Raw genomic sequence first — 15,724 nt, 5'->3', positions numbered from 1 at the left:
CTTATAAAATTGACTCCTCTGATTACATCTTTTTCCCTTTTGCACAGCAAGATTATTGCCAATGCGCATAAAAATAGTAATCAGGAGAGCCACTGGCGAAATCTTAATGAGTAAATAACATACAGAATTCAATGAATTCCTTAATTAAACTATCATTGTAAAGAAAAAGTCTAGTGTTTACAGTAAAAGGTGCATAAGTAGGCATTAAATTGAATGTCATCTCCCCCCATCTGCTCTACAGCTTAAGAATTAACTGTAAAAGCTTCAGTTTATGTCTGCAGATGCTGTAAAATCAGGTACTGCATTCTCAGAGCACATGCGGTATGAGACAGAATAAACTGGAGATTACTATTATTCTTCACTCCCCTGGGCACACTCCTCACAAAGTAACATTTACTCACAAGTAAATAAATTGTACGCTCCTTGCAGAATAATCATGCATTCTAGCTATCATTCCAGTCCAAACAGGATCCTTCCTCTTAATCACATCTCTCTCATGAATTAGGCATCCCTTTTTCTTCCTCAGCTTAACTATCTTGGCTAGCTAAATAATGACCAACCATTTGAAGACTTTATTAAATCACTGTAGGGCTGGAAATTATAGCAAGATTTTCTAACAGTCTCTATACAGATGCAGAAAAATGAAATCAGAAGAAAACTTTGATTGCTTTAGTCTACTTAATAACACGTCTGCCTAATAACAAAAGCCTTCTGTTGCTTGGCTTGTGTGATAGCTAAACTCAGGCAGAAGAAAAAGAAAAATGGCAAAACAGCAAGTACAACAGTATCTTCATACACCCTAAAATTAATCTAACATTAAACAAATGCTGAGTTTTGCTTTGAAAGAGTTCTTTCCCCTCCATCTTTTTGGAAGTGAACTCCTTGAAGAAAGAAGTGTTGGGATTAAAGAGTTCACCATACCTATAATTTCTGACCTAAATAACTGCTGGAGGACACAAGCATTTCATATTGTATTGACAGCAGAGAAGGTCTAAATACTGACTGAACAGGTGTGTAGAAAGATCCTTCTGCCAGCACTATTAAGAATATTTTATGACAGACCAACAGGGCATTCCTGTGCAGAATAATCAGTTCTCATTTTCTAGATATTAATCTTGACACTGTAACATTATGCCTATACTGCAGAAAACCCCAAGAGTTCAACAGCAGGAACTTTTTCAAAATGTTGGCCTTTCATAAGATAGCGATGAGCCATTCGAATTTATGCTTATCAAGCAAAGCCCCCACCATTGCATTACTTTTTTTCAATCTGTATGTAAGAATAATGCATGCCACCTAGGAAACCTCATCCTTTCGCCAGTTAGTTACTGACTTGTTTTAGGAACAGAGCTGTGTTAGATGTTATTTATCTCAAACATAATAAAATGTATGCTTAAAATTTTCTTGGTAAAACTTTGCAAGTCTACCTTTAGAGCAACAGCTATAAACTGACACAAGTTTTCTCTTTTGGAATGTTAGAAAACCATCTCCTGTAAACAGTGATACTACTAAATTCTTTCCTTCCTCATTAGAGTTAATGTGAGCATTCTGTGCCAGGCCAATGAAAGACTGCCAGTATTTACAGGAAGAGAGGGAGAAAGACACACACACAAAACCAGACAGGTAAAAGACTTTACAACCACTAAAAACAAGACGACAGAAGTCTGCAAAAATAAGAATAAAGTTGGTGGCAAAACTGGGTAAAACCCCAAAAAACTACAAAAAAACCCTCTTTCAGAGAAACAAAAATCTTATCCTTTAAATTTTCATCTGTGACACTGTAGCCATAGATGTTCTTGAACCACTTACTAATACAACACTGGTTATTTCCTTTCTGATACCTTGAACTTCTATGACCAGTACACTTTGTGCCTTGCTGAATAGCTTGTAGAATTAATTTTCATTGTAAGCCAAAAGAATGTTGTGACTAGACCCTGTTTACACTTGTTAAGCTCAGGCTGTTGTTGTTCATGGCTCAATACTGGCAGGAGCACTGAGAGGAAGACAAGCTGGATAGATAGATTTGCTCTTCTCCACTTCGAGGAAGAAGACAGCCCTTTACTTTACCTGCATGAATAGGTAGATAAGAGGAAAGGGGGCCCTAGAGACTAGACTGGTGGCAATCAATAGGAGTTTGTGGTTTATGTCACATAAGGAAAATCATGCTCAAGCATAACAGTGATCTGGACTTACAACAGGTTGATGAACCTCTGGTGGTCCTGACCGGCTGCTGGAGGGCTAGAGGACACAGGTAAAGAATCTCCCTTGTGTTATACCCTGGAACTATTTAAAGACTAATGATATGGGCTTAATTTCTGAAAAAACAGTTTTGCTGAAGTCCAAGGATTCTATTGGGTAACTTTACACTTCACCAGTCCCTGGTAATACACAGCCCAGCTATACAGGTCGGTTTGTCCTCCAGAACAGTTTGCTGGAAGATGCTGTAAATCAGTTGGGGTTTGTGCATCTCTGACAAACGCATATTTTGGTTCATCTTTTGGCTCGGCAAGGTGGTTAAAACAGGAGTGCAATAGGAAGAAGTGGTGTTCAGTCTACCACAGAAAAACACAAGTTACCCAGGTACCTGAAGGTAAAAGGTTTCCCTCAAACTGTTCCCATGTCAGACACTTTCAGAGGTGAAACTGCAGTGTAATTGGCAAGAGTCTCAATGACTGTGGTATCTCACAGGATGGCAATGTGGGTACACCTTCCCAGGGCACCCGGAGCTCCCAAAGGGATAGAAACTGCAATACAATTTAGTACAAGTGCAAGCACAATCCTGTAGGATTGTGTCAAAACATACTAGGATGTCTCATATCTTTTCCATATTTGTGTCATATTGCCAAAGTCAACTCTCCAGCTTATTTCCACAAAACCAGAAAAGCCGTGTAACTAGAAAAAAAAGGAAAAATTAAAATTTAAAAATAGGTCACCACTTTTTAAAAAAAATGTATTTATCACCACTTCACCAGTAAATCAGTAGCTCAGTAAGCACTGCTACATGGTAAAAGCATTCAGATAGTCTCTGCTGGTAGTAGCTCAACACACTGAGAGCATTGCTGTAACTACCACCTTGTGCTGTAGGATTTCAGCTTTCATTTTATAAAGAATTAAAAGTCTTCAGGCCCTCCTGGTTGAAAAGAGAGCCTTCACAACATGGCCTGCAGGTATGGTGCATCTACATGGCATTTTGCATTGCAATTTAGAGAGACCTCAACAGTTCAGTTCGAGTCAATCTGTGCACCTGCAAGTAAATCAGCTCTCCAGTTCAATGGCAGCCATTCAGTGGGCCATATGCAGGCACACTGAACAGAAAAACACATGGAACTCCATTCAAGTATTTCTGAATCGGATGCTGTGGAGATCAGTGTTATCACTGAGTTAATTCTCTTCCAAGGACTAGAGCTTTTTCCTGCTGCAGTCCCTTTTGGTAGGCTGGCCAGGGCAAGTGGGATTGCTGAAACAGCAATAAAACTAAAAAGTTTTCAGGTCCAGAGAGTTAAATACTTGACCCATGGGAACAACCTGACAGAAAAAGTTTAGAAGTTACATATTAAAACTGGAGTAGCCTCAAAAATGTCCCACAAAAGACCGTGCATCAATCTTAACCCACAATGACAGACACAAAATCCATATTTTAATACATTTTGGAGTACTATTTCTCAAACATTTTGGATGCACCATCTTCCTTCAGGATTATTAGTCTTTATGGACCCTTTCCCAAATTGTCAGTTGTCCAAGGAACAGAACCACCCGTCTTTACTTACAGCAAGTTAGTTTCTCTAACACAGGGAAATAAGAAGTCCCTGTAAGTACTGACTGATAGCACATAGACACTTAACTCCCCTCTCCTCCAGAAGCTGCTCTGTCCCCAGTTAGCTCTGCCCTGCGGTCCCTACCTCCCTCTTGCTACCAGGACCTATTGCTGCTTTTCCCATTCCCAATCCTGAAGGAACTGAGAGGGTGCCCCCAGTAAGTCAGCATATTATTTTTGCTTTTTCTCTCTAAACAATGACTGTAATTAATATTTAATATATACTACCTAAAATTCTTTTTAATGTTTTTTAAAACTCTTTGAACCTTTCATTAACTCCCTTGGAAGCCGCAATATATAGTTTGAGAAACATTGCTCCAGAAAAAGACGCACAATTTTTAAAAATATAAGCAAAACCAATACAAAATTTTAAGTGGTAATATCTTTATACAGTATTTGCATCCATAAACAGATTTTACTGCTAATATATTTTTTCATATTGGATCAAGGTTATGACAATTTATTGAACAGAATGTTTCCAATAAAATAAACTTTTTATAAGACCAACCATGACATGAAGTAATGAAATACTGTAACTAATTCATACTCCGTAGGAAAACCCAGTCAGAATCCATTTTAACAGTACTGCAAAGAATACCCAGTTCCCATGTAGTTAAAAGACAACTAAGCAACTGAAGAGCAAACAAGTTAGTATTTTATTCAAATTTAATGATTAAAAAGCTTAAGGTCATTAATTCTAATCATAAATGATGAAAACAATATAGCATTGTCTCTAGATGAATGAAGGAGGCAATATAATCAAGTAAGGAAAAATACTAAATAAAAATAATAAAAGTAGCATTTTCTCTCAAACCAAGGACTGTTATTATTGTTGCTGTTGCCTCTTAGGAGGCTGAAAAGCTGAATATATCATAGTGGAGATACGATGCATATCATAGTGGAGATATGATGCATATCTAATCCAAAATAAAGTCTGTTTAAAAACTACAGATACTGAGCTGTTGGTGATTTTATCATGGTACAATTTAATCACATACAAAACGGTACAGTGAACTATTTTAAATATACAAAAGGTGACATTTAAATAAGCTTGGTGAAGAGTGTGACAGAGTGTTAAGAGGGGTCAGAAGGTTTTTTCCCCAAGTCAACACACAAGATGTGGCTGGCAGCTGGACCTGCCCCCAACCTCACTGACATCAGTAAGAGCCTTTTCACTGATAAGGGCAGGGTGTAGTCCGTATTAGCTGAAGCATGGCAACATGTTGTTCTACCACTCCTTTTCTGTATTATAAAGAAACTGGATGAAGTGTCTTCCACACTGTAGTCAAAGTCCAGTTTCTTTTGACTAATTAACAAAGCATTTTCCAGAAGGCAAAGGAGGACTTTGCAGCTAACTTCTTGCTAGCATGGTGATAGCAACTTACACAAGATTATATATGCTCTGAGAATCTTCTCTATCGAACCTTCCACCCTTGTTCAAACAGCACTTCAGGGAGCCTCCCTTTGAAACCTCCCCAAAAAAACACAAAGTGGAAAGGAAAAATAAAGCAGACAATCTAGAGCAGAGGACGTTTATTTAAGTTAGGTTTTGAACCAGACAAAAATTTGGAGAGTTCAAAGATAATTAAGTCACCGCTATGTCAAGTAAGAAAAATAAAAAAATTAAAGGTTAAACTTAATTGGTTTGTTCACCACATTCACTAGCAGTCAGAAATACAAACATTGCAATCTGAAATATCATTCTAGGCTTTCACACAATGGATCAGAGTATGAGAAAAAGTAACTGAAAAGCAAATGTAGTAAGATTTGTCTTGCAGGCACAACATCTTAATATTTATGGTACAATACCATATCAATGAATACCTTCAGTTGCAAAGGCAACCACAAAACTCCCCAAGGCCACAGCTGCCTAATTCAAATGTTATAAAAGCATTAACGAAAAACACAGGCTGAAAAATCCCTTGACTTCACAAATTCGGACATGATTTCAGAATGCGTCAAGAGAGAACTTTGATTATCTGCAAGAAGTTGGATACTGATGGATATTAAAACAGACAATTATCAAGTGACTGAAAACAAAAAAAAACCCAGCACTTCCTTTAATCAGGACACAAGGGGAAAAAAAGGATGTTTTTCTTTCTGTACTGATTGACCTTAGAGCTGGAATTAATGCACTTGAAAATACAAACTCTTTATGTAATGGTGCATAGTATAGCCATAGGCTAACCATATTATTTTACTGCACGTCAAGCCATTCATATCATATTTCTGCTAAAAGGAAAAAAAACCTCAAAGAATTAATCAATAATTATGTAGACTGCATTTAATTCCTAATTCATGGCAAGACTGTGATGTGAAGGCAGAGCTGTTCAAAGTAAACCACTGAACATTCTAAGAAGTATTTATGCCAATTAGTAACCAGTTAATATCTGAATGATCTAAAAGCGTTTTCCACACTCGGAGTCCATGAACGTTTGGCTGGCATATGGCTAATCTAGATCACTAACAGTGGACAGCAAGCTCTTAAAAATTTCATTATCGGAATGCATAATTTAATTACCAGGATGCCCTGTCACTCACACACCAAACTGCTTGATACACTGGTAGTACCTGCATACTGCCTGAAGTGGAAGACTCATCTAGCACTTTCCCAGCTTACAGGCACACTTAGTGTCTCTCCATTAGGTCTAGTTTTTCGTGTAGCTGCAAATGGCAAACTTCATGTTCTTACACACAATTATTGACTAAACAAGCAGAATGCAATTTACCAATAATGCCTCAACATTATTCACTTTCAGCTAAAATTAAGTTTTGAAGGCTCTCAGTTAAAACATCCCAATGTAAATCTCAATGTAAATGAGTCTCTTAATTTAATTCACTGAAATATTTACCTTCTACATTCGCTGCAACAGCTGTTAAACACACTCGTTGGTGGGGTGCATACAAAAACTCAGTCTCTGCTCTTGTGTCAGCCTCCTTACATTAGGGCAAACTTCCACCTTCACACCTCACTGCAATGTGAGCAGGGTGACACACCACATTTTTCCTCTGTTCACTCCATTCGCAGAACCAAAAAAACCACAGCAGCCAGTTTGCAGATCCTAATTCCCATTTTATCAGAATTTCATCCCCATATCTTATTCTAGAGTCTTTTGAATATTTTGTTCATATTTTGTACTTTAACAGAATTATTACTGAGTCATATATTCCTTATAGCTTGTGTCTGTTGAATAATACATATGGTTCAATTAACTTAGCTCTGGGATGACAGCACAGCTATAACATTCTCAATTATTTCATGACATCCTGACATAGGAAAACAAGTTATCATAATTTCCCCTGCTTCCAAAGGTGATGGAAGTACTGCTTTTCCTTATGTTTCTTTTGCTATTTGCTATCACTTTCCCCGTCTCCTCTCACACTATCTCCCAAACTCCTATTAAAGAACAGCATCCTTATGTGAATCAGGAACATAAGAAATTTCAGAACAGCCACAGGGCAAATTGCAATTACAAAACTTACAGTTTTTCTGAAGATTTTTTTTTCAGAAGTATTTGAAGTAAATTCTGTTAAATAAACATCATTTCTTCATATTTTTAATAGCTATAAAATTACACTGCACTCTGAGTGCTTTTGTTGTTTGTTATTAATCAAACATACAGTACCGATTTCACACTCAGGCTACATTTGAACTTTAACATCAGCTGACTTTAACATCTGTTCACCTCTGATCTGCATAAACTAACAACAGAAATCTCCACATTATGCAGCTTCTGAAGTTTGTCCTCACCTTGGAGCTTTTTCGACACTCAGTCTACTTAAGAAAACTGTTGTTTCTCACACTAAAATCATAAATTACTACAGACACACATATGCGCACTGCACAAGTAAGTGTTGAATGAGGTTCTGGCCTTTTCCTGGTGTCATGTTTGATAAAATCAGAACAGTATCATCGTGGTACCAGAATCATACCTCTAATGTTTAACAGTATCTCTATTTGTACTCATATTAGCCTTAAAAATATTCATATTTTCTATGCTATCAGCAAAAAAACCACACCAAAACCAATATTCCCATTACCCGCCCTCCCCAAACTTGTAAGATCACAGAAAACCTTTATGTAGGGTCAGTCTCATTTTATCTAATACAGATAATCTACATTCGAGCTAGCTGCCCAGACTCCCTTTATCATCAAATGGAGAGAAAGAGGAGGCATGTGCAGGGTCCAATTCACCTCATCCTAAGGTATATCAATCTAAAATAGGCCAAGATGAACGAACGAGTAACTGTTATGTATGTCCACCGGCCAAAGGGAGTAAAAATGAGAAACCTGAATGATATGTAGATATGTACATAGCAAATATCTAAAGTCAGATCAGCTGACTAACACCCTAGTATCTGTGTTGAACTAAGGATGCTGATATGTAAGTCAGAGCCAAATAAAACACACTAAAAGATGACTGGATTTTTGCTTCTGGAAGTGAGTGTGGAGTCTCAAGCAGGCCCACAACTTTAGCTCATGACTGCATTCACTGTAAAAGGACCACAGGAATCCTCACTTTCCTACTGGACTTAGTTTAAATGGTGGAAATTGGTTTTTGTTCAATTTCTTCCCACCCTTTTGGAGTAGCCTGTCTTGAATTAATTGCTTATTTGCTATTGTCTGCATCAATGGCCCATGTCAGAAACTTCTGTTGTGGGGTCTTTGGTGTAATTATTCTAGCGGCAAATGATAAAGGGAACCAAAAAGGAATATTTAGGAGAATGACCCAATTCACCCAAAGAAATACCAAATGCACCCAAAGAGGATTTAGACTGAAAGCATTTGACCCCATTTAAAACAATGATGTGCATTTTTCATTTGTATTTATATTCTCACTAAAGCTATGATAAAAGTGCAGCCTTCAAGTATGGACATTCATACACTCATATCATGCATACAGATTTGCAATTTCATGTTCAGACGCTAGTAAGATAATTTTGGTTGAAAGTTTTTTGTCACATGTCTACTCAGTTCTTTATATCTGAAAGACCAAGACATCTCAATCATTTAAAAACTTACTCAGTTTCAAAGACAATGATGCATTTAACTGTTATAAAATAATTTTATATATATATACATATTTGAAAGAAGTTCTTCATGGTGTTAGTTCTTTTTATGAATCTCTTAATATTTTAAATGGCAAAGACCACAGCTACTGGCAGTGGCATTTCCATATCTCATTTTCCTTTTGCCCGAACTTTGCAGAAGTCTTTTCTCTCTACAATGTACTTAATTTAAAATTAGACTTTTTATTGTGATAATAAAAATGTCCCAAAGAATGCATCCTTTATGCAAAGAAAATACATTTCTAAACATTGTTCTATCTGAACCGAATGAAAAAAGGGATTATTTGTCAGTTCCATCTGTTGGTTACATGCTTTCATCAGTCTGGACATAACTTTTATTTCCTAGAGTAATCCATCATAGTGACATTATATCTTAGAGTGAAATACGAAAGCTTTAATGAAACCATTCCATGGTTTTTAGCACATTTTTCTTACTAAAATTAAAGGCCCAGCTGGACATCCTGTGCTACACCTCTTTATGTGCAAGGGTTCAATCTCAAGGACAACTTTGACACGAATACAACTTTATTTACATGAGGAAATTTTGATGGTCAAGCAGTTTATTGAATAAAATCACCTTTTAAATTTTCTTATAACTCCATGATTGATCAAACTGAGAACTCAAGATCTTTTCCTCCCCTCTTTCTTTGAGGTTATGCCGCACTGAGAGCTTAACAAGAAGTCAAACTAAAGTTTATCAGTTTCTGAAGTATGCTTGCTTCCTTTAGCTAGGAAATTTATCTGGGGCTATTTTTCTGCATTGTAAAACACTGTGACGATTACTTCTTAACTTTGAAAAGTTCTACTTACAGGTTTAATTTCAATTGAGCCTATGAGAACAAACTGCAGAGAAATCATTTCAGAGACAATTTTTCAAAGTATACAAGAGTAAATCCATATGCTGCTGAGATGAAGCACAATAAAGCATCATTGAGATAATCTATAGTTAAAATGATGGTGTATGACTTATGATTAAGCTTCATTACCTGCAGAGCAAGGGGCTTCCATCTCATATTTTTCAGTAAAGCTGGTGCTGAGGTAAGCATGCTCTGAGGTCGCTTTTTCAAAGTTAAGATAACACCACTCGGATCCTCTCGTAGTGCATTCACCAAATTTTTCAACTGCCACCCCACCTGGTAACCAGTAAAATCATTACAATAAAATTGAGGTACAGTATTCAATATGTAATGTTCCCTTTTTAAATAAGATTAGTAAAATAACATAATAGGAGTGTATATATATATATTAAAGGAGATTAACTCTAGAAATGTCAAGAATAAATTACTGCATAAAATCATGTCAACTAAAATAATTATTATAATGCATTAAGATGGATATGCATCATTTCAGGGTTTAGAATTAATAAACTACTGTTACTCCACTGTAAATGCACAATTAAATCTCAAAGTGTTTTCAAAATTAGCTCTGGTACATAGACTTTAGAGACTAGAAAGTTAAAAAGCCCTGGCTTCTGCATTGACAGTTCAATTCAAAACTGAGCATTTTGTACTCCATCGTTACTATTTAAAGTCCACTAACCACATGTAGTCATACTACTTCTACTCCTAGCAGCTTATGCAAGCACAAACCAGTTCAGGAAAATCTTCTACTCTTCACACTGCTATAAAAATAAAATCAGAATCACAAGGCCTTTTTTTAAAATAGTACTTCTTTCATAATGATTTCAGAAACAAATACAGTAAATTAATGACAGAAATGTAGTCTAGCCACTACTTGAGTGTTAGCCCAAAGTAAAATTTTCCTAATTGAATTACAGCATTTTGAAATATTCTAAAATTAAGAACTTGACTAACATGGAAAGCAATAAGTCTTTATTTATAAACACAGGATAGAACTTTCTGAATCATTTACTTTGCATTTTTGAAAAAAGTACTTCAAATATTAAAACAGTACCAGTCATGACAATGGTTTTCAGTCTAAATAATGCCAGATTTTAAGTATATATCTTGAAACGCTTTACGATATTCAGCCCCTGCATTTTCAAGTTTGGCACCTAGAGTGGCAATAGACAGAATCATACACCCCTTGAAAACCTTGGCCTGTAGACTTCGAAAGTGATTATTTCTGTAAAGTTGACAGCTTTTCTACCTTTTTGACTCTCTCTCCCCCTAAACAAATAAGTAAATTTTTCTGATGTTTGAAGGACCACAGTTATAAATATTTTTCTGCTTTCACAACTTGTACAAGAACAATGTTAAGAAGAAAATTATCCAATTGAGAAGTGAAATTCTTACTGAAAAAATATCTAGAACACTGAATTGATAAGGTAACATCATTGTAAAGAGGTTACTTTATATCATGTCAATATATCTGAAAAAAATCAAATAGGCAATGTGAACAAAGAGAATGCAGATGTTCCTTATCATTGGTATAGTGCAACATGACACACATATATATATATGTTACCTATGTTTAAGCAAGGTAATCACATGTAGGTTGTTGCTACTTATTTTTTACTTTATTCCCTATTACACCGAAACTACTTCGTTTGCTTAATATCACTTATTTTAAGAGCTGATACTCCCATATGAGCATGCCATAAGCGAACACTAATGCTTACCAACAACCCTGACTCACAGACATGGTTCAAACCTCATCACTCTTCCTCAGCTACTGTGAACCTACCTGTCCTGTTTTCACCACAGCAAAGTTCATTATATCCAGGATGCACTTCTACAGCAATATTATTGTAAACAAAGAAACAGGGTGTTGACAACATGCATCTTTATGGAATATTTTCCAGCTTCCACACAAGACTTCCAAGCATGCTGAAATCCTTATTTTCAGTCCAATGTACTAGGCATATGGCTATTATACTTTGAATAAAATGAAACATGAACGTCATCAACTTCAGCTCAGTTCCCACATGTTGGCGAAGTCTCCATTCTGTTTCAACAGTATCTAAACCAGGAAGACCAAGCTTTGTGTCTCAGTATTATGATTTTATAAAAAAATACCTTGCTATTTACAATACTGTTGTCCTACTCTGAGAGACTTCCAGCACTGCTTAGAAACAATATATTCCCCATAGTTCCATAATGTCACCGTGGGCATATGCAAGGTTTCATTTGCTACCCAAAAGAAGGAATTAAAGGCCTACAGTTCATGTAAGGTATCTCTGTACGTAAGCTACTGTACACTTCAACTCCCTAATGTAACAACTGAAGAGAGATTTCTGAAGAGGAATCCTTCTGCTGAATAAAGCAGCACAGGGAGCCTTGAGGAGAACATGATGTGGCCCCAGTTACGGAGTCAGGATGTAAAATTCTTGCCATTTAAGTTGGTAGGACGCTGCATGCGAAAGCTGTGCTTTAAAGCCATCTGTTTCTCACTGAAATAGCCAGAGGAATATAAATAAAATTGTGGTTTTTTGGTTATGCTAGCAGTTTTATAATTATTTTAAATGCACTTTCATACTTTGCAGAGATAAACTATTGTGCATTTCAACTACGCCTTTTATTGCAATAAATGGGAGATTATCTAGTCTCTTTATGGGAGTTAGGGGGATTAAAGAAAAAAAATCACTTCAAAGCACTAAATCTGATGTATTTAATTTTGAAGCTCATGAATATAAACAATTTAACTTAATTTTTCACAGGAAAATTCTGAGTTTACTATAAATTTCAAATGACGTTCATCCTCTGCTTTTACTTAGTTCCCTGACAGGAGTTTTCTGGCTGGTTCAGACAGCCCTTGGTTGCTTCTCATCTTTTGAACAGAAACGACTAAATTGGCTTAAAAGGAACAAGTCGCATAAGAGGCTGTCAACAATAAACTGAAGGAAATTGGATGTCCGTGTAGGAGGTATGCTTTTCAGTTCCCATATAGTTTAGATCCCATCAAAATTCATATCGACACAGACTAAACAGAAGCAATCTTATTTGAGGAGGTCAGGTTGGAAAGAGGAAAAGGCAGTGAATATATCTGGAACTGAAAACTGTTTTGCAGAAATCCACTTTAGTGATACGTAATCTACACTTTCTTTTAAGTGTGATTTGAATTTATTCTCTCTAATCTCTCCTCAGGATCTTCCCCTTTCTCATTACCACCACAGTTATCAATTCTCAACTTCTAATCATCAAGTTTTTGGGCAGAGCTTTCAAAGTCCCTACCATATCCTTTATCCCGCCCATGTATGGCAAAAACAGACAGTAATAAGAAAGTTTCATTACTGGTTTGAAAATTCAATAGATAAGTAAAAGGACTATATTAGTAGACAACTTTACTTACATTAAAACAACCCAAACAATTAATTTTTAAAACAGTGCACTATGCTGACCAGGTACCCATTTTTAAGGACCAAGCAAGTTACTGTTGCTTGCTTTAAAATAAATTTACATTGTTAAACCAAACACCATCAACAAGCAATAGTCAGGAGAGGTCTCTTTAGCGACAGCCTAAGCCCAGCGTTGGGTTTTGCTGCAGAGTGCCTGAACCACTCCCGGCTGCCAGTGCAGCTCATAGCTGAGTGCTGGGAGAACCAAGAGAAGCCAAGGGCAGCCCGTGGGTCGGGCGCTGTGCACAGGCACGTTGCAGCCGGTCCCTGGGTAATACTGTGAGCCCCAGGGAGGAGAAGCATGCCCGCTGCATGGGTGTGGGGCTGGGCGCCCGAGGGAGCACAGGGCACCTTGTGGAAAGGTGGAGCTTGGAGCAGGACAGGCCACAGGGTTTTTTTGGTGAGGAAGGAGGAGGAGGGCTATGGGCTCAAACAGTAGCAAGGGAAGGTGAGCTTGCTCACCTCACCATGCAAAAAAGATAGGGGAACTAGGGGAAGAGGGAGAGGAGAGCGAGGGAGCACCACAGGGGTGCCGAGGGGTCATGCTGAGCTGTTTCTGCCAAGGAGATTACAGCACCTTTGCTGGAGGAGTCTACTGCCAAGGTAAGGAGGGATAGACAGGGTAGCCCACGTCCATGCCACCTAAGGACCAATACCCCAAGGCCAGATGAACAGTGCTGCTGGGGGATGGCACGAGAAGGGACATCACCCTCCCAAAGGGGAGGGCAACACTCTTCGCCAGGAGAAATGAGCCTGCGGGCAGGGTGCCTGCAACATCAGCATCAGGCCACCTCCAAATTTCTCATCTCATCCTGCCACTACATGCCCAGAGGTTGTGGCCAGGCTGGGAAGCCTCACCAGAGTGCTCCAGAGACACTCGGGGCCACCCAGGTTGCTTCAGCAGGGCAAGACAGGCACCCAGGAGCCCTGTGCAGCTGCACCCAGCTCTGACACATCCTCCTCATCTCCCCTGCCACTCCCCCTCACCTCCTGCTGGCTTCTCCACCACCTGGAATATCCCAGCACCCATTACCCCAAATAGCAGAAAGCTTTAGCAGTGCGTGCTGTTAGAGGTCTTGCTCCTCCAGCCACCACCTGGGAAAAGAAGATGCCCCCGAGCAAGATGAGACATATTTTAAAAGACCCCAATGTTTCTTTGGCTTGCAGCAAGCACATCTGGATGACAATATTACAATGGCCCGAAATGGAACTTTTATTTTGAATTCTTATTCTAAATTGCCAAGAACTTTAGCATTTTAAACTATTAAAAAGTTGCTCTTACAGTAATGACCTTTTTTCCCCAGATGAATTATTGCCCCCTTTATGACAAGCTTGGAAAATTGGTAGCGATCCTCCCTTTTTCTGAAAGTAAGCATGAGCATTCATTGAATTTTTTTTTTTTTAACACAGCCGCACCCATGACAATATTCCCAAACTCCTGTGCTCATTCACGATTTCTGTGAGTACTGCTGTATGTTATGAGCCAGAGAGGAGCTCTGTAAAATATTAACATGCAGGCAGCTCAAATACAATTGGATGGACCTAAACCAAGTATTTTTAGGATGCTACAAGATCCAGTACTACATAATCTACAGTCTGAAAAATCTAGCACGTGTATCCCAAAGAAACCATGGAACAGCTGCATCATTTAAAAGCAGTGTGCAAATCTAATACACACTGAAACTACATAATCTAGAGGGTGGAATTATAGTCAAATGATAAATAGAACAGAGTCCATATTTTTACAGGCGTGTTCCTGTTCAAAGGGTCACCAGAGTCCCACGAAAGTTAATGAGAGCTTTCTGCTTCCATGAAAACTGGTTTTTTTCCCCAGTTACAGTAATTCTTTCCTGACTTGCAGATTTGTAAAAGGGAAAAGTACTAGTATCTTTACACTTTTGAAGGAAAAATAATATTGTCCTGCTAAATATAACCTGCAAAGACATGTGCTGTTTTCTAGCTAAGCAAATATGCAAAATCCACTCTAGTGTTTAATTTTAAAAAGTTACTGGAATGGGGAAATAATAAAAATTCTTATTCTTTCAATGTTGCCTGTTGCAAGTGGCATGCAGCCAGAGCTCTTTGACTCATCAACCATTTCAAGCTTCAAGCTTTTACTCATTTTTCAGCTAAAAAAATAGAATTTCCAGGAGGAAAGCGTATTCACCTTAAGAAATGGGTGTTTTTTAAAGAACTTCCATATCTATCTATAAATAAAAATTAATGCATAAGGAAAAAAACACAACACTGCACTTCAAATCACTGTCTATCAAACCTAGCACGCTGTTAAGCAAGTCAGAATATGACAAGAAACTATCTGGCATCATGCTGTTAAATTAACAGATTGATTTCCATGAACACTGGCCAGAAATGAAGATGGTCAGCTGGCAGCCCTATGAAACAAATATGTTAGTGGCAAGGATCTCCTTCCCTTCCCCCAGCTGCAGATGCCTGAAAAGGCTAAAAAATAATGGAAGGCCATAGGTCTTCTGCCTCCAGAAAACATTATTGGGTGAGGAAACCACAGAAGGATGTTTACAACA

The 15,724-nt window shown here is 37.8% G+C and overlaps 1 protein-coding gene across 4 annotated transcripts in view; it reads right to left on the bottom strand.

Annotated features, from left to right (window-relative positions):
* The window catches only part of CNKSR2 (connector enhancer of kinase suppressor of Ras 2), a 221,156-nt gene that overhangs the window by 92,018 nt on the left and 113,414 nt on the right, over positions 1 to 15,724 (bottom strand). For 2 of the 4 annotated variants that reach the window (XM_050894846.1, XM_050894853.1), the window contains exon 9: positions 9,871 to 10,017. The exons of the other annotated variants lie outside the window; for them this stretch is intronic. In XM_050894846.1, coding sequence (XP_050750803.1) covers positions 9,871 to 10,017 — 147 coding nt within the window. The remainder of the gene's footprint in view (positions 1 to 9,870; positions 10,018 to 15,724) is intronic. 4 annotated transcript variants of the gene reach the window in all.

The sequence above is a fragment of the Gymnogyps californianus genome, chromosome 1 (assembly GCF_018139145.2).
Source record: "Gymnogyps californianus isolate 813 chromosome 1, ASM1813914v2, whole genome shotgun sequence".
Classification (NCBI taxonomy): domain Eukaryota; kingdom Metazoa; phylum Chordata; class Aves; order Accipitriformes; family Cathartidae; genus Gymnogyps; species Gymnogyps californianus.
The sequence above is the reverse complement of the archived record's forward strand: the minus strand, read 5'-3'. Positions and strand labels throughout refer to the sequence as shown.